Here is a 27,875-nt window from a genome sequence, read left to right as displayed (position 1 = left end):
TTTTTTCGCAGCAGGAATAGAAAAAGGCGCGGTAGGTTTTTCATTGAAATATAAAAATATGTACGGAAGAAATTATCTTACTGGCCACAGAAAATAAGATCAAAGATCCCATTGACCGGTTTGATCTCAAGAATAGGATGTAGACTCAGGTAGAGATACATTTTTCCTCAGAAAATACTTTTGTTGTCGACAAAAAAAAAGTTTTAAATGTTTCACATTTCCCATCGGTCGAACAAATTGCCTTTGGTATTAGAAATTTATTTTTATAGACTTTAAATAATTTATTAAAATTTTAATTGACAGTTGGTCAATACTCGGGTCGGTTTCGAATGACCTAGCCTCTAGCGGTTTTAAATAATTTTATGACACAGAAAACCTGAGCTGGAGATGTAATAACTATCAAAACAGCTACAACTATTCTTTAGTTAATTATTGTACGAGAAACACTATTCAGGTAAAACGTTTTGACCAACTTGTGGAAAGGGAAGAGAACGCGGAAGAGTATTGGGTATATCTCTGCTTTGAGACTAGGTCGCTCGGTCGTACTACTGTTGCAACAATATATATTTCGATAATCATTCGTGCGTTTTTTTTTTAAGTTACTCCTTTAAAAATCATCAATCACCAGGCAGAAATAAAGATTCTCGATTGCTACTGAAATTCACCGACGTCTAATAACTTGGATTTTTTTTAAGCAATGAATTATAAAAAAAAAATATTTAAAAAAATTGCACTTATAGTTTTTTTAATTTTCTACACGTGCATATTTTTAGTTTTTTTTATTTTTAATTAAGGTTTTGAAAAAACAAAAATTTTTAAATTGTTAATTGTCTGGTAACTTAAGGATCATTCTTGACTGCAGGTAAATATTTTTGATTCAAGAAATTTTTTTTGAAAACTCAATTTTATCAAAAAAAAGGTTTTCTTGGCGCAAAAAATTTTTACTTACCTCAATAAAATTTTTGCCTCATGAATTGAAAACTAAAATTTTCTTGAGGCGAGAAACATTTTTTGAACCAAGAAATATTTTTTTTCTGTATAGAAATCAATGATACTGGTTAAAATTTTTTTTTAAAAACGATGAACTGTAAAAAAAAAATATTTTAAAAAATTGCACTTGTAGTTTTTTTAATTCTCTATATCTGCATATTTTTGTTTTTTTTTTTTTTTTACAGTTCATCGTTTTGGAAAAAAATTATTAAACGTCGGCTAACTTATAAAACTGAAATCAGCTTTCTAATAATTTTTGGATTTTTTAAAAAACAATAGATTATTAAAAAAAAAATATTTATAAAAATTGCACTCGTAGTGTTTTAAATTTTCTACAAGTGCATTTTTTTATTTTTTTTTTTTCTTCAAATTTAATTGTTAAAAAAAAAATGAAAAAATTTTCGTCTGCTAACTTCAGGATCGTGGCTAACTTCAGTATCATAGAGATCACTTCTGATCAAGAAAAATTTTCTCGGCTCCAAAAAATTTTGACAGTTCCCAAAAACGTAAATAAAATTAAAAAAAAAAAAACACTTATTTCTTTAAACTTATATTCAAAATTACCCCAGTTGATAGTAATAATAATTTCCCGTTCTGTAAATTGTCTTGTGGTATTAAAATCGAAGCCAGAAAGTTTAAAATACTCGAGATGAGTGTACACACCTGAAATAGAATAAAGAGATCAATACAAAACGAGGGTGTGTATCCCGGTCAATCGCATGGGTTTTTTACGGAGGGTTGAAATGAGGCAAGAGGGTGCATTAACCCTCCGGTCGTCGACCTCGCGAACCAGATACGTCACCCTCGCGTTTTCCTATATGCTTTAGTAATACAGGATAGACGGTTATATACAAAGTATAGAATACTCAGTACTGTGTTGCTTGGTGTAGCTATTCCCTCGTTTCTCCCACTAACACGCCATCACTTTTGATGTCGTAACGAGTCGTGATCTCATTTTCATTTGATTGCGCGCGCGGGTATTTTGGTGCTGCCACGAGGGTTACTGACCCCTCATGCATCTACTATACAATCAGGTCATCCGCTTATTATTGTGGTAGGTGTTCTCCGCGTCATATCTACGGAAGTCTGCAGATAACTCAGCTCTATTTTATTACTGTAATTTTTTACTCATCACCCTTATCCTTATCGTATCGTCAAACTATTGATCCAATTAATTCTCTTTCACATTTCACTTAAAATTATTTTTTCATATGTAAACTAAACGTTCATTAAAAAATTTCACGTCTGTAAAAAATTTTTTAATTCTAGTCTTTGTTAAAAATTTGTAGAAAAATTAAAAAAAAAAAAAATTTTAATTTTTTGAATTTAAAAAAAAGAATCAGTGAAATAGCAAAGAGAATGACCGAAGATAGACCATGCCAAATAAAGCGATCACCGGGATATCTGTTCTAAGTGTGTTGTATTATACACCAGAGTACTAATTCTTGTAGGCCGTATTCCGCGCGGTGAATGCCCTCGAGGGAGAGTGCGGTGATGCACGTTAGTTTGCGCATGCGCAGATCTTACGTACATCACCGTTACTTAGTTTCGCGGGTGTCCCGAGTAGCTCTTCCTCCCCCGCCCTTATTAAATGTTCCCCTAGCCCCTAGCCGCGGTAGGTTTACTTGTCCTGCGACCCCTTCCACTTAGCGATATGCCGCGAGCTTAGTGCCGGTCGCATGCGGCTCCGGTCATTGGCCTCAGCTCTCGGGTATTCGCAGTGAATCCCATACTTTGCAATCTCGCAACTCTGCCTGGTCATAACCAATCCTTGCTCTTCTTCGTTCTCTTCCTATTCTCTTCCTCGGTCTGTCTCACTTCCTAGTGTCTATTTTACTACTGACTTGACATTATATAGGCTTTCAACTTTATAAATATATACATATATATAAATAATACACTTAACAATCTATATGTATCTGCAAGTCTATCTTTATGGTCCACTACTGTTTTTCTTTTAATGTTTTCCAATAATTTTCCTTCTAATTTTAAAGCCATTTATTTTATTTTAAACCAAAGAATAAAATAAAATAAGTAATGGTATTATAAATGTCTTGAGACATATTGTAAAAGTGTTTGCCCTCTGACCTAGTTACTGAATGCATTGAGAAATCGATGCACTACCACCCCCTCGTCACTCTTCCAGCTCTTTCTCCTCATACTTGCTCGGTTCATCCAGGGTTGCTGCCCTCGTCCGGGCATTTGATACACATCCCACAAGGCATTCATCACAATTTTTTTTTTTTTTAATATTTATTACTCATTGCAATGTTGAACTTTCAATTGCTTATAATCTTATTAATTTAAAAAAATAACCCGAGTCGAAAAAGCGAATTTAAGGCTTAAGTTCTCTAAGAGTTTTTTGAGGATCAGTGTTGAATTTTAAGATTGACAGTATAGAAAGTTATCCTAGTTTAGTCCTCAGAGTAGTCGTTACGACCCATTTTACCACTTTGAGTGTCTAGTTATTGAGGATTTTGAGTTGTAAAGTAGAGTTACTGAGTGGGAAATAAAACATTAAAGGACTCGAGACTTTTGAGGGTTAAACGAATTTGTTTTTTGACTCGGGTTCGTCCGTTTTGAAAAAAATAAAAAAATGATGTATGTATTTTAATCACCTGTATTGTAGGTAATTTAAATTGTACATAAATTCTGTAATGATCTTGGTTATGGTGTAGCCTCAGGAAGGATTGTTGATCGGGAGCGGTCGGCGCCGCTGGAGCCAACGGTACTTCGCTCTCGCTCGTTGCACTGTTGAGGTAGGCGAGGTCGCGACTATGACGTCACATTAAAAGTCACTCACTATTTAAATATACTAACAATGACTACATAAATAAATAAATATCATAAATATTTATAGTCATACCGAATAGAAGAAGAAAAAAAAAATTTTTTTTAAAATTATAATTTGTCTTAAAATAAAGTAAAAAATATTTAGATATTAACAAAATTATATCTGTCACTAATTTTCTAAATGTGATTTATTACTGTCCTAGTTTATATTTAATTCCCGAAATCCCTGTTGCATAATCTACTTCCTCGAGCTCGTGCGACCCCAGCTGAGGTCGATGACCGATAGTCCGCTAGTACATTTGTATCCCAGGGAACGTCATTGTCATCAGACTAATTGTTAATTATATCATTATTATTTTGTTTTTATTAATTTAAAATGTAATTCATATAAACGCCTTAGAAATTTTTTTTTTTTTCTCAAATTTTTAAAGTAAATTTAATTAAATAATTAGACTATAAAAAATATGACAATTTTTTCTGATATTAATATCCGGGTGTCCATATATGTTAATAATCGAGTATTAAATATTTGTGGGCGAGTATGACCGTATGATCTCGTACAAATACACAAGCTTCTGTTGAAATAAAAATAATTGGTAATGAGTATATATATATGTATTATATATATATAGATGTATAGATGTGTATATCAGAGATAAGAAGATGGTTGTGTAGAAGGTGCGAGAAGAGTGGCGCGATGGTTCAAAGTGAGGCTCAGTGGTAGTAAGGGGGCGCGAAAAACCCGTTAGTAGAGCGGCACTCACGATACGGTGTGATGGGGAGAGCTTGAGATTGGGTACAAGTACGATGAGGAGGTGGGTAAATGTTCGCGGATAGGTATGTAGGAAGGGGGAGAATGCACACTAAGCGCACGAGCGAGACCCAAACGTTACGCGCAGGGGACTCTCACTTTCACGCGGTGAACTGCGGGTGAATGTCCGGGAATTGGGTCAGAAGGCCCCCACCCTGCCCGGTACCAACGGCAATGTGCTGAGGCTCCTATCCTCTGTGCTAGAGTAAACCAGTCGACTGACAAGCTTCGATACAAACGGTTGCTTCTTCATTGCAAACAATTGTTACCATTATTAAATAATTATCTCTACAATAATTTGAATCATCCATATATTTATTATTTTCGTGGGCTTTACACATTTTGTGACAGTGATTGTGTAAAAGTTTATGGTGATCTGTTTAAATAATAAGCTCTGATATTTTTTCACGTCGACAACTTTGTTTATTATTATTTTTTTTTTTTTTTAATTTTATTTTGACACATGGGGTGCTTATGTGAATGTGATTTAACCCCTAGAGCGGGTAGCGCTTGTTCATCAGAATCATCATCCGACAGTGACAGTCAAACTGACGAATCTTTTATTGAATGTAATCCACAGGGTTTCTTTCGGAGGAGCATTCAACAAAAAATTCAATATCGTCCTTGCACTAAAAATCAACAGTGCAGTATTTTACGGATCAACAGGAATCGCTGTCAGTACTGTCGGCTTAAGAAGTGCATCGCTGTAGGCATGAGTCGAGATGGTAAGTTTTATCATACATATATATATATATATATATTTTAATTTCTTGTAAAAAAAAAAAAATTAACAATAGAAAGTAAAAATTTTTAATTAAAATTAATCAATGGATTAATTATGTTGGCTAATAATAACAATTGATATTTCGTAAATATATATAAAAAATATATATTTAAAAATATTGAGACATTTAAATGTAAAAGGGTTTAAATATTGAATAGTGTTACGGATATTATAGAAATTTGGGTTGCCAGGGCATTGACCATTTACGCAATATTTATCCGCGACACGGGCTGTCGCAACTGGCGAAAGTCCCTGTACGAGAAAGTATCTACTGTAATGTAACTGAGAATATTTAATTTTAAAAATATCATAACACGATTAAAAAAAGAGTATAAATAATAATGTGTTATATAAAACTATTTGAACTGTTGCGAAAAATAAACCGCGACCCGCGAATGACCTGAGACATGCATGAGTTCAATGACCTCAAGTTAGTACAGTTTATTTAATTTATTAAAGACTTATCTCAAATCCTTATCACCAAATGTCATTTGATAAATTATTGATAAATTTAAATCCTAAAAATAATATCATATATTTTTAAAACTAATTTAATAAAACAAACAAAAAAATTTTTAAATGGCTTAAAATTTATCAATAGTAAGAAAAAAAAAAAAAAAAAAAAATACGGGTAATTATTCAATAAATATGTAACGTATGAGAAAAAAAACACAAAGTAAATTCACGGGGTCAATAGACCTTTCGTAGATTGCTGTCTCTTTGGCGTCAGTAGAAAGAGTACCGCTATACTCCGACGCCACGTTTTCTGTCCCTCTCAACTCTCAACTCATAAATTCTTACATACATACATACGGTAATCATCCCCACCAATTTAATAATATTTATTTCCCACTGTCGTTATTTCGTAGCAGCTTATGCTCGACATCATCGGTTTTAATTCTGTACAACTCCCACTCTTTTATTACCCACCAAGTTACCTCGACACGTGGCGCTACACCGCGAACGGAGACCTCGCGAACTTGGTATCTCAATTGCTGTATACTGTATACACTCCCCACTAACCGTTTTATCGATATACATTTCCCTCCCTACCCCTCCCCTTTTTTGTCTCTATACATGACACCATCAAACCACGCATGCTCAAATATACACTTTACATCTACGCGACAGCATACGCTACACTTACATGTCACATTAACACATTCTGACATAATTATAATAATTAATTTTTTTTTTAATTATCAACAATTGTTAAAAAAAAAAAATTTTATTTGAAATGACAATTTTTGAAATTAATTTTTTTTATAAACACATTTGATGTTAGGGAGTAAAATGAACATGAGGGTTCGCCCAAGGTCATATGAGGGTAAGTTACCCCTAGAAATAAACACGAACCCCCATAGAGTAAATAGTTAAATTCTACGCGGGCGCAGACTTTATTCGAAAATTCGTTTGTTGCTTCTATTTGTAAAACAGCCGGTTGAATATATATATGTTTATATATATGTACATGTGTATATATGTATGTAGGATATATAGGTCGGTGGTACGCCTCACGCGGCTACCACTGAAAGCAAGTTCAAGGCCAAAGGCTCGGTAAAGGCCACAATAAACTCGCGGTAGTGGGGATCGGTGATAGGTGAATAAGTGGGGGCGGGATATTATGGGGGAGGGGAATTGTTGAACGCAACTCGCGGGACGTCACTTAGTTGGCGGTGATGCTGTCTCGCGTATACACGCGCTGTCTCGTCCCGTTTTATTTAACACGTTAATGTGTGTATTTGTTAACATACGACACTGTGTCATTTCGTAAATTTGGAGTGACTTGAGTCATTGAGTCAGCCAAGGAATTTTTATACTTCTTGATTTATTATCAGTGTTTTTTTTTTTTTTTTATATTTATTCATGTAAATAAATAAATATACATATCTGTATCTACATCTATATATTTATATACATATATATATAGTGTGTTTTTTAAAAACTATCAATGGTGAAAAGTGATAGTTTGCGCGGGATAGTGCTCGCGTGGTTTAAAATTACAAGTTATTGTTTATAATTTAAACAAAAATTTTGAATTTGTATTTGAATTTAAATTAAACTCATGCCCAAAGTCATGGGAGACGAGTTACCGATCCTGAAAGGGATCCTTAATGGTGTTGTCAACTATCACAATGCACGTAGGTTCACTTTAATTGTTTAAAAAAAATTTATTTTTAAAATTTTTATGTCGTTCTTTATTTGGGTTTTAAATAATAAGGAACTAAATGCGCAAGTGACTAAAAAAACAACGAATGAGTAATGGGAATTAGTAAACAAAAATATATAACTTTCCATTAGCGATAAATTATAACAGATCAGTAATTGATGACTTTCAATTTAAATTTGCAATCGGTTACTTTCCATAGCCGAGAATACTTTCATCTGTTGTGAAAGTTTAGCTCTCGCTTTCCCTCTTTTCAATTCCTCATTACATTCAATAACTTGCTAATGAAATTGAGTTTATATATATACATATATATATTTAGTTGCATTGTTATACATTGTATTGACCTTGCATTGTATAAATTGTTTTACTCTTACAGTTTTAAATTGTCACGCGACAAACTATCGTTATTAGCGAAGGTTAACTTTGCTCGTCTCGACCCTGCGCATGATTCATCCATTGATTGTAGCATTAACAATTCATCAACTATATGTATATAATATACATATTAGGGGGGTCGTTAAAAATTTTTTCAGGCACCCCATAAGCAGTTTCTTTTCATGGGGAATTTGGTTTTTTCGTTTTGAGTAAAAAGAACACGTGTCTCAGAATGATCAAAGTTCATTTTTCGATACGATCGCGTTTTTTTTAAATATCTTATTAAATATGCAGATTAAAGAAAAAAGTCATAGGAATAATTTTGTTGAAAATTTAATTCTTGACAAAAAAGGTCTTATTCATTTTTGTTGTAAAATGTGTATTTACGAAGATATTTTAAAAAAACGTTATTTTCACATTCGAAATCCTTAAAACGCACTATTAAGATCGAAAAAAATGTTTTTTCAAAATATTTTCGTAAATACACATTTTATAAAAAAAATGAATGAGACCTTTTTTGTCAGAAATTAAATTTCCTACAAAATTGTTCCTATGATTTTTTCCTTTAATCTGTATATTTCTCGAGATATTTAAAAAAAACCGCAATTGTATCGAAAAATGTTGATCATCCTGAGGCATGTTCTTTATACTTAAAAAAGAAAAAACCAAATTCCTCATGTATTTTTTCTCTAGGAAGCTTTTTATGGGGCTGAGATAATTAAATTTTCAACGACCCTAATACATATACATATGAATATATACGTTTCAGTAATTGACAACTGAAAATTAATAAAAATTTTTTGTTTTTTATTTTTCCAGCGGTACGATTCGGCCGAGTGCCAAAACGTGAAAAGGCTCGAATTCTAGCGGCAATGCAACAGAGTTCACACAGTCGTTCCCAAGAGAAGGCAGTCGCTGCCGAATTAGAAGACGAGCAACGTCTATTGGCGACGGTGGTTCGCGCTCATCTCGACACATGTGATTTTACCCGGGACAAAGTAACTCCAGTGCTTGCAAGGGCACGAGAGACACCCAATTATACGGCCTGTCCACCAACTTTGGTAAGTTTCTATAAAAAAACAAATAAAATTTTACCTACATGTCATAAATATTTAAAAAATTATCTCTACTCACACAATCGTAAATTATTGGCCTTGATTTGAAAAAGTTTCGTGGCATCACCCGAGCCTTGAATTATTAGTTTGTAACGCGGAAATAGTTGGACCTAGGCGTCCTCGAGACTAAAAGACGGAAGTAACGTAGTTTAGTAATGAGTGGAGGTCATCAACTATTCCAATAATATTTAACACAATCTTTTGTTTGAAATAAAATAAAATGAATGTGTATATTTTTATGATTACAGGCATGTCCGCTGAACCCAAACCCGCAGCCTCTTACTGGTCAGCAAGAATTGTTGCAAGATTTTTCAAAGAGATTTTCTCCCGCGATACGTGGTGTAGTGGAGTTCGCAAAACGCATTCCGGGCTTTAATTTACTTGCCCAGGATGACCAAGTGACCCTTTTAAAAGCCGGAGTGTTTGAAGTTTTACTTGTAAGGCTCGCGTGCATGTTTGACGCCCAAACAAACAGTATGATTTGTCTAAACGGTCAAGTGCTCAAAAGAGATTCCATCCATAATAGTAACGCCCGATTTCTTATGGATTCAATGTTTGATTTTGCTGAGCGCGTTAATTCTTTACGGCTATCAGATGCTGAACTTGGATTATTTTGTTCTGTGGTTGTGATTGCAGCTGATAGACCGGGTCTTCGTAATACGGATCTTGTTGAACGTATGCATAACAAATTACGTAATGCGCTGCAGACTGTCTTGGCACAAAATCATCCTCAGCATCCAGACATTCTTCGCGAATTGCTCAAAAAAATTCCCGATCTCAGAACTCTAAATACTTTACACTCTGAAAAACTACTGGCATTTAAGATGACTGAACAACAGCAACAATTGCAAGCTCAACAAGCGCAGCAGCAACAACAGCAGCAACAAGCGCAGCAGCAGCAGCAGCAACATCATCATCAGCAACAGCAACAACAGCAGCAGTGGCCGATGGAAGAAGAACCAACGGCTTCCTGGGGATGTGCGTCAGATGTTACTTTAGATGAGGCAGTAAAAAGTCCATTGGGAAGTGTCTCAAGCACTGAGAGCACTTGCAGTGGTGAAGTTGCTTCTCTGACAGAATATCATCATTCAACCCCCGGTCACCATGCGTCCAGTGCGCCGCTTCTTGCTGCAACTCTTGCTGGTGGACTGTGTCCTCACCGACGTCGTGCTAACTCCGGTAGTACCAGTTCGGGTGACGATGAATTACACCGTACTATAATGTCTAAAACACCTCAACCACCTCAGTGTCCGCGGTTTCGTAAATTAGATTCGCCAAGTGACAGCGGAATTGAATCTGGTACTGAAAAACCTGATAAACCGGCAAGCAGTAGTGCAAGTAGCGCGCCAACGTCAGTTTGCTCTAGTCCTCGTTCTGAGGACAAAGAAGTCGAAGACATGCCTGTACTAAAACGAGTACTTCAGGCGCCACCTCTGTATGACACCAATTCGTTGATGGACGAAGCGTACAAACCTCACAAAAAATTCCGTGCTCTCAGGCAAAAAGACAGCGCTGAAGCTGAACCTGTTGTGGTTCAACAGCACACACAATCACAATTGCATTTACATCTTACATCACCAGCGTCAAGAAGTCCGTCCGCATTAAGCCAATGCCCTCAGACGGCAAGTTTACTCAGTAGCACGCATTCAACTTTAGCTAAAAGTCTAATGGAGGGTCCGCGAATGACTGCTGAGCAGCTTAAACGTACTGATATTATTCATAATTATATAATGCGCAGTGAAGCGAGTCCTAGATCACCAGCTGCATCACCGTCACCCGCGGAACAGTGTGCCTCTACAACGACGTTAATTGCGCGCTCACCCCAACAAAATCAAGGGTTACTTCAATGTGCCACTGGGTACTCAAGGTGGCCGGCTACTTCTGTCATTACCACGACCACGGGTGCTAGGCAACAATTACAGCAGCAGCAGCAACATCAGCAGCAGCAGCAGTCACAGCAGCAGCAGCAGACTTCCAATTACCTCGTCGTCGGCACACCTTCCTCATCACCGAGATATTTGTCAGCCGCTGCGACGAGTACAAGTTGCACGAGTCCAAAGCTCACCTCCAACAGTCCGACGACTTTGGTACTGTCCGGTTGTCCGAGCAATATGATGGAGCTACAAGTGGACATCGCCGACAGTCAACAACCTTTAAATTTATCGAAAAAATCGCCGTCCCCTTCACCCCGACCTCTAGTTGGACCCTGCAAAGTACTGTCACTTGAAGCGTAGTGCTGTTAAATAAAATATTTACTGACATTCTCATTGAGCTGTCAAGTAATTGGTAAATTAACATCCAGTCACCCACCTATAATTTAAAAACAATAATTAATAAACAATTTAGTGGATTTTTTTTAAATCATTTAATTGTGAAAAATAAATATGAATAATTTTTTAATTAATGATTTTAAAAAATATTCGTAAATAAAGTGCCAGGACGCTCAAATTGCGCGTGACAAACCAAATAATTTATTATTATTATTTAATAACTGATAATAATTACGCGATAAGAAATTTTAATTAATGCGGAAGTAATATCAATTATCCGTGTGTGCCCCCCACCTATTTGATAGTGCTAAAAAAAAAAACAAATAAAAATAATAATAATCATCATAATAAATAATAATAAGCAAATGGTTAAACATATGATCAATGATAATTAAAGAAATAGGGATGGACACTAAAAGTGGCATCGTGATTTCTAATATATATTAACATATATATAATATGTCTATTTACTAGTATCAGTCTAGTGGTTATCGTAAATAAACTTAAAAAAAATAAACGATGGTTTAAATGTTACAGAAATGAATAAAATATAATATTCAATTACATGTGATAATTATTAATATCGCGCATCCTGTACAGTATCCATCTCATTCATCAATCATCTACTCTATAAATAAAATAATAAATGATAAATATTGTAATTTAATAATATTATTATTATTTAAGTAATTAATTAATTAATAATTATAAGAATAATATAATCGTATACTTTTATCTTGTGTCTGTAATATGTAGACACGATGATACGAGAGAGAGAGAGAGAGAGGGAGAGAAAGTGTGTGGATGTTAATTGTATGAGTCGGGGCTATTTGAATTGGCAAGTAAATAAAAAGCGAGAGGTTAATTAAGTGGATAAGAATTTAAAAAATTGATTGATTATTTTAAAAAAAATTTTTTTTTGAGACTGACTGGCTTATTGGCCCTCCAGTTTGCAATTACCGTACCTTTATATCATGTATCGTGTCGATAGATGAATCATTTAAATTTAAAAAATAAAAAAAATATAAACAGGAGTAATTAATCTTCTAAATGTCCTTTAGATGAATTTAGAATATTAGTTTTTAGTAATTGCATAATTAATTAATTAAATTGTTAATTAATTATGCAAGTGTGTGAGATATTTTATGGTCAACTCAGATAACAACATTGTAAATATTAAATATTTTAAGTGGTAATTATTTAGGAATTTAAAAATACATTCGAGTTGGAGAAAAAAAAATTTGGCGGTAAATTTCCTAAAGATTTAAAATATAATATTAATTAATAATAATAATTATAACGATAATAATTATAATAATAATATTAAATAATTAATAATAATAATAATAATTTTGAAAAATTGAGTTATTCAAAATCGTGGCTAAAAAATATAAATTTTAATAATAAAAAAAAAAAAAAAAAAAAAAAAACAAAAAAAACAAAAAAAAAACAAAAAAAAAAAATACAAATATGCGGCGGGCCGCCGCCGACATGTTGTTGAGACGCCCGCCTTACCCCCACAAAATAATACGCCATTTATATCCTATTAGCATTTCACATTGCATAGTATTAACATATATGTACACGGAAAATAATTTATTGAAACTAAAATAATTCCATTTAAATATTATTCGATAAAAATAACAAAGAAAATTTATTTTCTTATTATTAAAACATTTTTTTTTTTTTACGGTTTTAATAATAAGAAATTATATTTTTTTTGTTAGAAAAATATTCTGCTTAATTCTTATAGCTTTCAATGTATTATTCATTTTAATTATTTTTTTTTTTTATTTTTTTCGTGTCCAATACGCAGCGCAATAAGAAAAAATTTATTTAAATATTTTGGTTTCCATTGCGCTCTTAAATATAAAAGTCAATTTAAAAATATGTTTAAATATTTAAGAGCGCAATAAGTAAATAATTTATCCGTTTATGAATAAAAAAAAAAATTGAGCGTCAGCCGAATTTTACTTGCAATAAAAGTAATGAAAATGACATAATTGGAAAATAATAAAATATAAATAAAATCTAGCATTGATATTCGTAATACTGTTATGCATAAAATAAACTACACATAATTATTATAATAAACGATACATAAAGTATGATATATTTCTCTATCCATTAAGAAAAAACTACAAAAACAGTTGTTGTTTCTGATGAACAAAATAAAAAGTACTACGCATGAATACAAAGCAGCCCCGCATATTGCCCAGTGAGCACGTAATTTTGTACGCTTGGGAGTTGTGAGGTCGTCTGAATAAACATTGTCTGGTGAATTATACAAAAAACTCTTATTTTTTTTATTTATAAGTATCAAATATAATCCTTTCCTTATTCATCCTTTCAATTTTCATATTTTTTATATTTACATATATATATATATTTACACGTAGAAAGTTTTTAGAAAAAAATTTACACAATTTAGAGTAAACTTGGAAAAAAAAAAAAAAATTCAAAATTAATATTTTTTTACTTTTATTTATTTACAATTAATTACAAAATCTACTTTTAGTAGATTTCATAGAAATTTAATTATTGCATTTGTCTTCATGATGGAATTTTCGAAAAATTTTGCTACCTCTGGACCGAGTTCAACGAGCTGAGTCAGGAAATATATATAGTTCAAGAGTTTATATATATATAAGGTCTACAATTCTGAACTGATCTCAATGAAACAGCACATGTTTTCTGGAGACGACTTTCGAGATCAAGTTCGAAGATGAGCAAAATTGGTCAATTAGTTTAGAAGTTATAGCATTTTAAAATTTTCAAAATGTCAAAAATTTATATTTTTACTTATTCTTTCTTGAATAACTTTTGAATGTGACAACTTATCAAATTTATTCAAAATGCATCTTAAAACTCTTTAAGTAAGCTTTAATTTTCATGCCTATATATATGCCTAGACCAAAAAAATTACTTATTTTGCTACTCATTAAACGAAATTCTGTTATTGCATTCTTTTTTGAAGATGGTTAAAAAAAATTTTTTTGTGGCTTTTCCAATGCTTCTGATTCTGGCTATCTTTTTACATATATATCTACTTATACAAATAGTTCCATTTTGGCTGCCGAATAGCTTTTTTTAAAATATAGGTTAGAAGTGACATTTATGGCTACTCCCTGATTAAGGAAAATGATTTGCTTCACGGTAAGTGTATATCTATATATTAGTCGACTCAAATTGTTTTGAATTATTCCAAATAATTTTTTAAAATCAGGGCTGCTCCATTTTTGTATATTTAATACTTTATTTTCATTAGTGAAAAAGTATAAAATAAAATTTCCACTGTAATAGTGGGGTAAAAGTATCTTTTTACACATTTTAAAAATTAATTGTCATTGCGTCTTATAGAAGTCATGTTTTTTGCATTTTTCAAGTGTCCAAAAGTGGCCAAAAAAAAGTACCTCTACCCTAGCTGTAGGTCTTATGTCGCAATTTTTAAAGAATTTTACTATAATATCTTTTATTTTACCGAGAAATACTGTCAGTTCAAAAGTGTACATATATTTGTGATATAAGGCGCCATGTCGATGGATGTTGACTACAATTTTCATCGAATCTTAATGAAACTTGGTACACTTGTTTTTTAGGAAATTACCTTGATTAAGTTCAATCAGCAAAATCGATCTAGTAGTTTAGAAAATGTGTTTTTTGAAATTTTTTTTTCATTTTCGTACAAATTGTATTTTTTGCTTTGTCCTTAAGGGGACCCGGTGGTCTAGAAATTTCGAAAAAAAATTTTTTTTTTTTTTTCATATTTCGAAAGTAAAGTATTTTAAAAATATACTGTTAAAATATGGTGATGATATTCCCAGTATTTCATGTTCTAAAAGCTATTTAGCAGGTCGGCCGAGTGAGTAAAAACAAAAAAAAAAACCGAAGAAATGCACAAGAAAACAAATATGGTGCTGGAATAGCTGATTAATCGTAAGTATATGTTCAAATCTAGTTTTCTTCAGAATTTCTTTAACTAAAACTTTAAACTCGTTTATCTCGAAACTACTTTTTTCTACCTGGCGTAGTTGAAAAACAAAAACTATCCAGTCGATTGCTTTCAAATTTAAATGTTATTTAATACACCAACAGCTATCGCTGGAACTAGAATAAAATTTTTGCGTTGAATATTTCTATTTTTTAACATGCAAAATGTTAAGAAAAAAAATGCAATTTTTGGACTACAAATTTCAACAAAGTGCCACTTTTTCAAAAAAAATTTTTTTTTTTTTATTCTAGTTCCAGCGATAAATATATTTATACTGATAGAATCCATTGAATTTTTTTGTTTCAGACCCCGGGTCCTTTTTTTTTAAAGGAGCTGGCTTCAACGCCATTTTTTGAATATTAAAAATAATTTTTTTTCTTAGCTATAACGATTTTTGTATATTTTAATAACAACAAAATAATCTCTCAAAATTTCAAAAGGTTTGATTTTTATTAAGATATAAAAAAAATTTTTTTTAAATCATGAAATTTTCAGCCTTTAAACCACCGGGTCCTTAATAATTTTTGAACCGAAAGTGATAACTTAATTTCGTAAAATACATCATGAAGTTCATGAACTAAGCTTTGATTTTCACTAGATAATTTGTGTTTTATAATAATTTCCCTGACGAATTGATAATCTCGAATATTTGAAATAAAACATTTTTGGTGTGAAAATGGTTTTCGAAAACTACACGGTCTGCTCGGTGTGAAATATAAAACAATGTACTTTTAACACCGTATGAGTGTTTTCTTTCACGCTATTCGGTGTTATAACCTCAAATATTTTCCATTAATATAATCTGTAATTCAAAATTATCAATTAATATAGAAGTTGCAGCACTATTCATTTTGATGTAGATGATTTTCAAATAAAAAATACTTAGTCTCGAAGTGATAGAGAGTTTTTCAAATGAATAATTTGAACATTTACACCGTTAGTAGTGTGAACGTTGTAATTCACATGGACCAAAATTTGACACTGTGCATCGGGTAACTTTCACACCGGTCGTGTTGAAATTTTAACACCAAATCACACCACACTGCAGACTTTTCCACAACTTTTAAAATATGTGCATAACAATATTTAACTCTCTAAACGTGAATCAGTGAAATAAACAAATATTTATTTATCTTCATCTTCACTTATTCATGTTTAGGTTATACTCTAAAACTTAGAAAAGTAACGAAAGATTCGCATATGAGTAAAATTTTTACCCGATGATATTTTCAAAGCTCTCGAGATCAAATTGATAAAAATTCAATTAATTTTTTTGGCAATCGATAGAAAATGTTCTCAAAAATCTGCATCTCAAAATGGCGCATATTTAAAAAAAATTCAGGTGATTTTAGCCCGTGCGTCTCTTAAAGGTTAAGAAACAAAAGCAATTATTCGTTCTGGCCCTAGTATATTCAAAATTGTTGTGTAACATTAATGATATAATTTATTATTAGTAGTATTAATTATTAAACTTAATCAAACTGTAGAGTTAATGTGTCAGCATGACTATTATTTTATGGACTACCTTGAACCTTCTAATCGTTCATGGCTTGAAGGTTAATAGTGACGCAGTTGTAATTCTTGATAACGCTTATCTGTGGATTAATTTTTTAAAAGAATTAAACCAACAAAAAAAAAGGATATTAAATTCTTTTAATTGATGTACGGAACTTAAAAACATATTAGTTTTTTTATGTATTTTATGTCTTTTACAATAATATTTTATTGAGTTACATGCGTAGATGATATCAAACATCAATTTGAAATTCCACAAAAAAAACTTGCGAAATGTCAAATTTAATTAGTTTTTTTTTTTAATTAAAATTATGAGGCTGTTAATTAATATTTTATTAGTGATCTCAAGTACAAAGTGAAAATAAAATAAATTAAGTTAATTAACGGAGTAAATAAAATAATATGCATTGCATTTTAATGGAAAACTGGGAACCCCACACTAAGTTGGAAAGGCTTTCGCGTAAGTTTGTAGATAGTGGGCGTTTATGGGAAGCACGTGTCAGCTTGTGGGCGTCTGTTGTTCGGCAACCTGCTCTCTGAGTCGACAATCACGGTGAACTTTGATCTTAACTTTCAACATGTAACAATAGGGTGTTTCAGAAAAACCAACAATTTTTTTTTTTATGGTGTACAAAAATTGAAAGTATAACTAAAAATAAAAATTTTGGCAGCAATCCAGGCTCTTAATAATGATATTAAGGTTTGCCTCAATCCATTTTTCTATTTTCCATTTAAATAATACGGGAAACAAAATATTTTTTTTTTAGAATTTTCTAGCTCCCAAACTAATGAACGGATTTTTATGCACAATACAGGTTTTTGTAGGAAATTTTACACTCTACAAAAAAAGTCTCTTATCATTTTTCGATGAATCCCACTGTTCAGAAGTTATTTCAGCCTTAAGTCAAATTTATAGTAAATTTTGAAATTTTTTTACTTTTCCGGCGAAACTATCAGTCTTATCAACAAATGTCATTAAAACTTTTTGTAGATAATTTTATTCCTTACAAATTATTATAAATAAAATTTTTTGAAATTCCGCATTGTTCACAAGTTATTTTTGTTTCAATGTCAAGCTTTTAAAATCAATCAGAAATCTATTTTTTTAAGAGCTTGACATTGAAATGAAAATAACTTGTGAACAATGCGGAATTTCAAAAAATTTTATTCATAATAATTTGTAAGGAATAAAATTATCTACAAAAAGTTTTAATGATATTTTTCGATAAGACTGATAGTTTCGCCGGAAAAGTAAAAAAATCTCAGAATTTACTATAAATTTGACTTAAGGCTGAAATAACTTTTGAACAGTGGGATTTATCAAAAAATGATAAGAGACTTTTTTTGTAGAGTATAAAATTTCCTACAAAAACCTGTATTGTGCATAAAAATCCGTTCATTAGTTTGGGAGCTAGAAAATTCTAAAAAAAAAAAATTTTTTCCCGTGTTATTTTAATAGAAAATAGAAAAATGGATTGAGGCAAACCTTAATATCATTATTAAGATCCCGAATTGCTGCCAAAATTTTTATTTTTAGTTATACTTTCAATTTTTGTACACCAAAAAAAAAAAAATTGTTGGTTTTTTTGAAACACCCTAATGTTACAAGGATATATTGCATGGTTTTCACATTTAAATAATATTTGGATTAGTGAGTTACTGTGTAGTACAATCTAGTTACATGCGTTTTTCTCGACATGGTTTTTGGGCACCGCAAAACAGTAAGTTCAATTCAAGTTTTACTCTTCACTTCTCTTGTGAACAATCGAGCTACATTTTGTTTTATTATTTTAATATATAAATATATTATATCAAATTTATAATAGTAGTAATAATCATAGTATATTACACACTTAGGGAGGAAAGTAGGGCATTCTAACCCGGGTGTATAATAGCCTACTCGAGCCGAAGGCGAACACGCGAATCGGGACGTCCTACCTTCCTCCATGGTATCTACATGATTTTTCACCAAATCTGCACCTGAAAGTTTCAGTTTTTGCCTCTGTTTATGGGAAGAATAGCGCATGCGCTAAATTTAATCATTTGTTTTCTCATAAAAACATAGAATGATCTTCTTCCCTTTAAACATGGCAAAAATTCAAATTTCCGGTGCATGTATGGTGAAAAATATTTATTTTGCCCACTTTGCCCCATATTTTAAAATTCGTAATTTATTATGAACACAGCTTATTCATAACATTTTTAAAGTGAAGAATTTAAAAAAAGTAAAACGAGCAATAAATTTGTCTCACACAATTTTTTTAGATGGGGGTCCACTTTGCCCCTAGTTTGCGATTTTTAAATTTTAATGGACACAGCTTATCAATGTTAAATAATAAACAAGGGCCTATAAACTAGTGTAACGAGTAAAAAAAAGTAAAGATAATCCCATTTCTAGCTTACGGGGCCCACTTTGCCCCACCCTCTACTACTAAAGAAATTTGTTTGGTTTTTTGATTTCAGATGAGACAGCCATGAGTTATCATGCCTACCGCATGAAGACAGACAAGATAAATAAGCTAATAAGTAATAAATGAATAGTCGTAAGTAAGTAAAGGTGACTTATTATGAGCCTCGTTCATAGAAAATTTCAGGGTGCTCACTTTGCTCTCAAATTTTTGGGGGGCCCACTTTACCCCAAAATTTTTAAGGCTTTTCAAATTTTAGGGAGGCCCACTTTTCCCCACCCTCCCCAACATAAAATTATCTTGGATTTGATTGAAGGATTTTTTTTTTCAATAACTACTCATTTTTTAGTTAAAAAAAAGAAGCATTTTTTTGCAAAAATCAGAGTTGTTTGATTGCACCTTTACCAAAAATTCAAAAATGAATATTTTGTTTATTCCTTTGTTCAAATACAAGATAAACTTATGTACTAAAGAAATCTTTTTGGGTTTTTGATTTCAGATGAGGCAGTCATGAATTATCCTGACTATGGCATGGAGACTTTTTTTAACATGACTCGTCTCTCCCCACTACCACTGGCTTATTTTTAAATATTTTTTTATGAAAATTTAGCAGAATGTTCTTAAAATGATACTTAATAATGTCACAAATTTTAAGAATTTGAATAAAGAAGCTACTCTGAAAAAAAAGTTGCAAAAATATGCTCTCGTTTTTGTTTCTCAGTCCCTTTCTCCCCCTAACGATAGCTTCTAACAAGATTATATAGTAATTTTTCAAATAAGTTCTTTATTCAAAAAATGGAAAAAATGGACCTACACAAAAAAAATAATTTCTTAGGGCAAAAAATTTTTTTTTTCAATTCATAATTCAAAACGTATTCTATGGGACAAGTAAAAATTTTCTGTGCGCGAGTAAAAATTTTAAGCATCAAAAAATTCGTTTTTTTTTGTGAAGAATACGTTTATTTGAAGTTTAAATTGAGGTTAAATTTTTCGAACGAGTTAATGCAAAAATAAAATATTCTAATAATAATAATATTTAAAAGTCATATTTTAATTTTTTTCTTGATTTTATTATTCCACCGTTGGATTTGCAGACGATTTTTTTAAGCATCTCGAATTCGATATTACTTGATACTTAAGACTCTTGCCTAAGGTCAAGTGTTGTTCGTTCTCCTCGCAGCTGTTTCACTCCAACGGGTATCGACAGGTGGATTATTATGTCCAATGATGTGTACATAAAGTATTATATTATGAGATCAGTAGTTTACCAGACACTTAAATAAAAAGTGTTAAAAAATTTTTTTATTTTCAAATTTTTTGTTTTGATTACCACCAAAACTGATGGCCTCAAAAACTTATAAAAAAATCTAACTGTCGACAAATCTAAAACAATATACATATATCAAATGACATGTGACATATATCACTGCAGTCATAGTAAATTGATAATAAATATATATGAGTTCTTTTAAGAAATTCTGTCAATTAGAAAAAATTGAAAGGTTTTAAAAATAAAAATTGTTTAGGGTGATCCAAAAAAAAAAAAAAAAATAAGGAAATAAAAATTGACTTGTGTGTTCCGGTGCTATAAATTTTTTCACTCAGATACAAAATGACAGCTACGATAGGAACAAAAAAATTAGTTTTTCTCATTGCATGTGCAGAATGAATGAGTGTAGAACATGCATACCTCCGTTCATGTAAATGACCTTCGTTCATTGTACTTTCATTCATAAAAGCAACAAGCTGTTTTATTTAAATATATCTATATATAGGTATTATACACTTTATATTTACAGTAAATTTAATATAAAAAAATGTGAAAACGGGTTAAATATGTGTGCCAATTCAATAATTTTCTTTAAATTTGAAAACTTCAAACACATTATTAGGAATATGTTTTTAAGCTCTTCGAATTCCAATATATCCTCTTTACAAAATTTTGATTTTCGAGACCTCGGTTCAAGGTATTTTTTTTAATAGGGCATTAACGGTACCAAAAATCAAAGTTTTGTAAAAAAAATAAAACAATCAGTTTTATTGTTCGTAATATTTTTTTTTCGAGCGAAATGATCGATTTTGACTTTGAAGTAAACAAGTTAAAAAAATAACTTGAATCTGAATTTTACAATTTTGTTGACTTGCATTTGACTTGGTTAACTTGATTTTAGCTACATTTTCTTTTTTTTACTTCAATGTAATCTTAAAGTTAAAAATTTAAGACAACTAGGTCAGATTCAAGTCAAGTTTTGCTTGGAATTGACTTAAAAAATTAAGTCAGCTGAGTAAAATTACAGTCACGTTGACTTGAATTTGATTTAAAAATTTAACTTGATTTGACTTAGTTGGCGTAAATCGGTAGTAAGTAAGACAACTTAATCAAAAGCAATTGACTCAAGTCAATATCGAATGTGTTTTCATAGAAAATCTGGGGCACGCCCCTCCCCCCTCAAAAATTTAGTAAAAATGTTTTTTTTTCATTTTCGGTCAAATCATGATACCTCTGATGTTTTAAAGATATTTTAGACTGATTTGCGATATCTGGGGCATAATGGATCCCCTGAAAGAAAATTTGCCACAAACAATTTTTTTTTTAAACTAAAATGAATTTGAAAAATTTAATGATTAAAGCTCTTTTAGATCAATAGATTATATTGTGATTAAAATAAAAAAATAAAAATTTCAATAAAACTGGTTATATCAGCTAAATAAAATTTTTTTTTAATAAACTTGAAATGCATGGGATTATAAAGGTACAGAAATAGTACATTTGTGCTTAAAATCTTTTTTTTCAATAAAAGAAAAAAAAAACAAATTTTTTTTAAGCTTTTTTTGAAGGGGGGCCGTTGTGCCCCAGAAAAAAAATTTATTTTTGAGTTTTGGTAAAACCTTAATGGATTTGCTTAAGAAAGGACCAAATTAGGTTGACCTATAGATTAAATAAGCCATAAAAAATAATTACCGGCTTAAGGTGGCCGTCGTGCCCCGGTCTCCCCTATATCTTAAAATATGTTTTTCATTTATTAAAAAAAGAATTTTAATTTGACTTGCTTGAAAGTTATTTTTTTGACCCGAGTAATCGGATTCGTAGTTCTCGCGCTCTCTTAAAAAATATATCGATCAAATTTCACTTTTTCTGGATTATGAACTATTTGTTTAATTGTTCTTAATTGGACTGAGGAACTAATGAAAAAAAAGTTATTTATGTCATACGTTCCTTGAGCGAGTGTCAAATTTGATGATTTTTATTATCAATTAATTATATAGTAGAACTCGGGGTAAAATTAGACACTATATTTTTGGTGGGTATCGAGGGTGGAAACAGCTCACCATTTTTTAGATTAAAAAAATTTTTTTTATTAAAAAATAGTTTTGCGATTTGTCAAAAAAGTAGGGCAAGTTGGTCAGTCTTGACATTGCAGTGAATTAAATAATTGAAAAGAAATTTTTTTTTATACGAATTACTTGATCGTGAACTGAATAAAGTTGACACTGAGGTAAAATGGGTCACTATTAGAAAGGAGAAAAAATTTTTCGGTGAATTTAATCCAGGATTCGATGTCGTAAGAAAAGTCACCGAGTTACGATCATGAAAATGCGGAAAAGTTAGACAGAGGGGTAAAAAAAAACTAATTTTCAAATTTAATTTTTTTATAAGTGTGAAGTTTATGTGATCGATTGATGTTGAAATTTAAAAGATCTTGGTCTTAACGAGGACGAATAATTTTTTGGATTTTTTCCATCAATTTTGAATTTCACTATAAGGAAATTAAAAATTAAAGCTTTAGGTTGGTAAATTAATATCTTTTCCTCATTAGTGTTTATAACTAATGAAGTGTTTAATGATTTTTTATAACCTTGTTTGTCTGGCAATTTTAAGAGAAATAGAATATGGAAAGAGCGCGACCCTAGCTATCTTAAAACATTCCCAGACTGGACCTGTTTCAAGTTTTCAGGACGCCCTCGTACTCCTTTTGTTCCTACCCCTCTTCGTCTACTTACTTCTTTCTTTGTTCGGTAGATATTAAAACTCGAGAAGAATATTGGCCTTCCTCAGCTCTTCGTTACTCTCGTCCAAGGTCTCACCGAGGTCCGATCGAGCAGTCCCTTCTTCTTTGGTGATTCAAAAAATCAAGACTGAGACACCAACTCCGAGTATACTCACCGATGGTACAAGGTCAATAGAGTAAAGAGTAATGACTACAGTGAATGGTAATTACGATGTTAACATACTGCGGTTTCTATCAGCCATGTCAACAACCTTGGGTTACTCTTCAATGAAAGTCCAACAAGTCGTTGTTATATTTTTTTATTTTTTATTTTTTCCTACACGGAAAAAAAATATTTCTTAGTGTAAGAAAACTTTTACATTAAAAAATGAAAACAATTTTTCTGTCTTGGCCCAAAAAATTTTTTTCTTGCCTCAAAAAAATTTTTGTTTTCAATTTATACTACGAAAAATTTCTCAGTGCAAGTAAAAATTTTTTTTTTCTGTATGTACATGGTTTTATTTTTTTGTTTCATCTATTCGAATTTATTTATCATTTTTTTTACCCACATTTTTTAATGACCTCGTCGTATTAATTTACACGATAATTAAAAGATCATCAAAAAATTTAGTGACATGTTTTTTTGTTACGCAATCGATAATTAGTTGTTTTTAAAATTTATCTTGTAACAAATTTCTACTATTTTTATTTGGATTCCTTGGAATTTCGACTATAGTAATTGTTTGTCTAGCGCAACCTTGAAAAAATTTTCTCACAATATGAATTAGTCGAATAGGTTCTAAAAATAGGGTCAAGTTCAAAAGTTTATGTATATATAGTATATATAAATGAGACGTAATACTTGTTGTCATCATGATATGGCTCTTATAACTTTTAATAGATTACGATGAAATTTTACAAACTAATTTTTTGTCGAATCATCAAAAAAAAAGAAAAATTAATTTCCATTGATTCATCTCAAAATAATTTTTGATGAATAATTACGTCTTGTTTTCGTAAAATAAGATTGATGATGATGAAACGAGGATGAGATAGTAAACATATTTTTTCAAAATCTTGTGATCAAAACAATATGAAAAATTCATGAAGCCTTCAGTTAAAATTAATCTTGCAGAAAAATTTTATGAAATTTTTACCATGAGCTTGAGGAAAAAAATTCGTTACAAAAAAATTTCAAAAAAAGTTTGATGTAAAATTTCAAGTTTTGACTGAAAAAATATATTTTGAACTTTAAGTGGAACTCAAGTCAAATCAGGACGTTTTTGAAACACAATTTTCAAAAAACGTGTTTTTGATTCATTTTTCCCTAGTTTAGAAAAAGCCCAAAAATTTCTAATTTGAAATTTCTATATTGAAAAAAGAAAATGTAGTAAATATACGTGTTCAAAATTATGTTTTAAATCAACTAAATTTTTGATTATTAAAATCCTAAAATTTCGAAAATAATTAAACCCAAGTTCTAATCTGTCTCAAATTAAAAAGTTAGACACATCAAACTTTTTTGGAATAACATTTTTTTACACAGAATAATATTTCTACAAAATCTTTATCAAAAAATTAAGAATTTTGATTACATAGTATTCATTTTTTACATAATTGAGAAGAAACGTCATTTAAAAGTTAATTAAGTATAAATCTATGAAAATTTAAATGCCAGATATGCTAAATGACTAGACCGTTCTCGTCGATGTTTCAAACTTATCACGGTATTACTCGTCTGAAAAATACGTCATAATGAACCGTTAAGAATTACGGAAGGTATCATGATGACAAGGCATGTTAAGTCACAAAAATATACACACATACCGATATATACATATACACTTTTTAACGAATGGTATTTTTGGAACTTACTTGAGATATTAAGTCATATTCCGGCATGTGAGATTTATTTAACAGCGTGACATAAATAACTGCCAAAAAAAAAAAGACGTAAAAAATGTAAACATTTGAGAATTTATATACTTTCTTTCTCTTATGTTTACATTTTTGAACTTCTAATGAGTAGACGGACAGAGCTTTGGGCAAGATAGTCCTGCCGAGGTAAAACGACTCACTCCAAAAATTTAATAAAAAAATTTATTGACATAGAATTTATCAAGGGTTGATGATCAAAACAACGTATAGTCTAACTTATTCTCGTGTCATAAAATTTAAGTCAACTGAAATATCTCATTTTATGCATTAGTGTCATGAATAATTCATTATTTCAATTGGTACAAAATTATATTCAAATTTTTTTGATAATCGCATGACTGCATCAATTATCTTGAAGATTTTTATCATTTTGCGGATTTATATAAAATATATAAATTAGTTAAATGGTGTAGATTTGTGATGATCTATAAAAGGTTTAACAGTAAAAATTCTATATTATACTATATACACTGTAAACAATTTTGGTGTAAAAATGAGAACTTTACATGGCCGTGAAGTGAAATCTACACTGTAAAAAATCCTCGGTGTAAATTATCCACCCACGTAATTTTTCCATGGTGTAATCTGCAATGTAAAAAATCACCGGGGTAAGTCCAAGCGGTGTAAGTGTTAAATTTTAACACCGAAAGCGGTGTGAAAATAACACCGCCGCCGGTGTAAATATTCTGTACCGGTGTTAAAAAAAATTCCCCGGTGTAAAAATAACTCCGCCGCCGGTGTAGATATTCTTTATTGGTGTTAAAATATTTTACTTTGTGAATATTTTTACTTACTCGATCACTATATTTGTTAATAAATGATATTTTTTATTAATTTTCATAAAGAACTTACATTGTTTGTGTTTTATAATCTTTAAAGTTCATTCTTCAAGCGGACGCAGTTTACCCCACTTTTACACCAGTATTACTCTGCTTTTACACCGGTATTTTAACACCGCCGAATTATGCCTCCTATATCGGTGTAATTTCATTCTAACACCGAGCGGAGTTAAAATTAGTCCATTTTTAACACCGCTCTTTTTACAGTGTACTATTTTTTACACCATTTCGTGTTACACGTTATAATTTTGATTAATGAGCAACAAATGATCATTGAATATTTTTAACTATTTAATCAATAACTATATTAATTTTATTTAGATATTGAATAGTATTTTGAACATGTCAATATTTCTTAATGCAAAATTATCATAAATTACACATTTACACACTGATGGTGTAAAGATTATTAACTTACACCCTCTAAATTTAACACAAAATTTTTACACCGAGTTCAACAATTTTTTACAGCGTAAGAGAGCGGGATTAAGCGGGCTTAATTTTGTTTTTAAAATCACCTCCCCCCCTCCCCCATTTTCTGTCCCAATATATTGCAATAAAATATTCGACTTGGGACATAATCGTTTGGACAACTAAAAATAAAGTGTAAAAGAATCTTCAAGGTTCAATTGAAAAAAAAAAAAATTATTGTTATTTCTATTGCGAAGAACTTTTAATTGAATAGATCGACCCTCGATTTTGTGCCTCAGATTTGTTAGGGGAATTAGAGGAGGATAAAATTCTGACACTCTGTTCTTAAACTCTCCTTTATGTATACATCGAAAACACCATAGATATCTGAAAATACTTCCGTATTGGCCTTGAGTTATTTCTATATAACCTTTACTGAAACACGATGACGTAGAACATCATCCATTGAATTTATCTCCTACTAACGTTCATTTTTATTTTTATTAAGCTTCCGAATCTCACCCTCTTGGTAATCTCCACGTGGCAAGGTGACCTTCGTTTCTGCTATTCGTTGTTAGAGTAGAAGCGATAAGAAAGTCATTCACCACCCTTAAAACGCATGAACGTTACTAACAGAATGGCCTCGAGTAGTCTCTTCTTTTTTTTATTTTATTTTAATGGGTAATACCAATATATTTATTCACCCTGCTCTCTTTATTTTTTTTTTACTTCTCTGGTGTTTCCCTCTTCATATAAAAGTATATGTCCTTCACCGGATCCCTTCATTTGTCCAAAAAAAAAAATCTTCCAAAAATACTTGTCACGTAATACGCAACCCTAAACTCTTATTAAAAGCTACCTTAATCCAAAAAATGAGGCAAAAAATTTTTCTGACCATACAAAAAAGGTCGACTTGACTGGTTTACTTCCGCAATATTCATAGAATATTGATGTTGGTGTGGAAAAAGAAATAGTGCGTTTATTATTTTTTTGGGAAGTAAATGCTGGCAGTCGAAAACTACTAAGACCAATAACTGAATTTCTCTTTATTATCTCAGCTAATTATTTTGTTTTTTAACAATCCTAAAACAATAAAAGTAATTTTCATTAAAGATGTGTTGAAGTGGAAATTACCAATATCATTCAACATTGGCCTTGAATGTGAGGCTATTGAGTTGTTTATTGAATGGTTCACCCTTCGTGATAAGAGCTAATTAATGAGTTCGATCAATGCAATGAGAGTGAGGGAAAGTTTATCATCATGACGTCAACGCGATGCGATGTTTTTTTTATCCATTGGAAAAATTTGTGATAGTGATTTATTTATAAGTATTACTTGGTATGAAATACCAAAAAATAAATATCTTTAAGTATAATTGTCCTGATCAAAAAAAAAAAAAATTCATTTAGACTTGATTTACCCAGTCGCAATTTAGAGTCGCTTTTCATAAGACAAACTTGATTTTATTTACGGAG

The 27,875-nt window shown here is 31.0% G+C and overlaps 1 protein-coding gene and 1 long non-coding RNA gene across 5 annotated transcripts in view; both read left to right on the top strand.

Annotated features, from left to right (window-relative positions):
• Positions 1 to 12,715, top strand: part of LOC103571570 (nuclear hormone receptor E75) — a 124,606-nt gene extending 111,891 nt beyond the window's left edge. For 2 of the 4 annotated variants that reach the window (XM_008549775.3, XM_008549774.3), the window contains exons 3-5: positions 5,175 to 5,319; positions 8,743 to 8,984; positions 9,287 to 12,715. In XM_008549775.3, the coding sequence (XP_008547997.1) occupies positions 5,175 to 5,319; positions 8,743 to 8,984; positions 9,287 to 11,272 (2,373 nt within the window). In that variant the 3' untranslated portion in view covers positions 11,273 to 12,715. Of the gene's footprint in view, positions 1 to 5,174; positions 5,320 to 7,058; positions 7,520 to 8,742; positions 8,985 to 9,286 lie in introns of those variants that run through there. The other 2 variants (XM_008549776.3, XM_008549777.3) reach the window with 2 other exon arrangements.
• Positions 12,716 to 16,990: 4,275 nt separating this feature from the next.
• On the top strand, positions 16,991 to 19,929 carry LOC128668591 (uncharacterized). The gene is made up of 4 exons (XR_008404226.1): positions 16,991 to 17,367; positions 18,467 to 18,535; positions 19,278 to 19,361; positions 19,722 to 19,929. It is a non-coding gene; the product is annotated as an uncharacterized LOC128668591 (long non-coding RNA).
• Positions 19,930 to 27,875: the final 7,946 nt, after the last annotated feature.

Source organism: Microplitis demolitor, chromosome 9 (assembly GCF_026212275.2).
Source record: "Microplitis demolitor isolate Queensland-Clemson2020A chromosome 9, iyMicDemo2.1a, whole genome shotgun sequence".
Taxonomy (NCBI): Eukaryota; Metazoa; Arthropoda; class Insecta; order Hymenoptera; family Braconidae; genus Microplitis; species Microplitis demolitor.
Note: the sequence above shows the minus strand (reverse complement) of the source record. Positions and strands in the feature narration are given on the sequence as shown.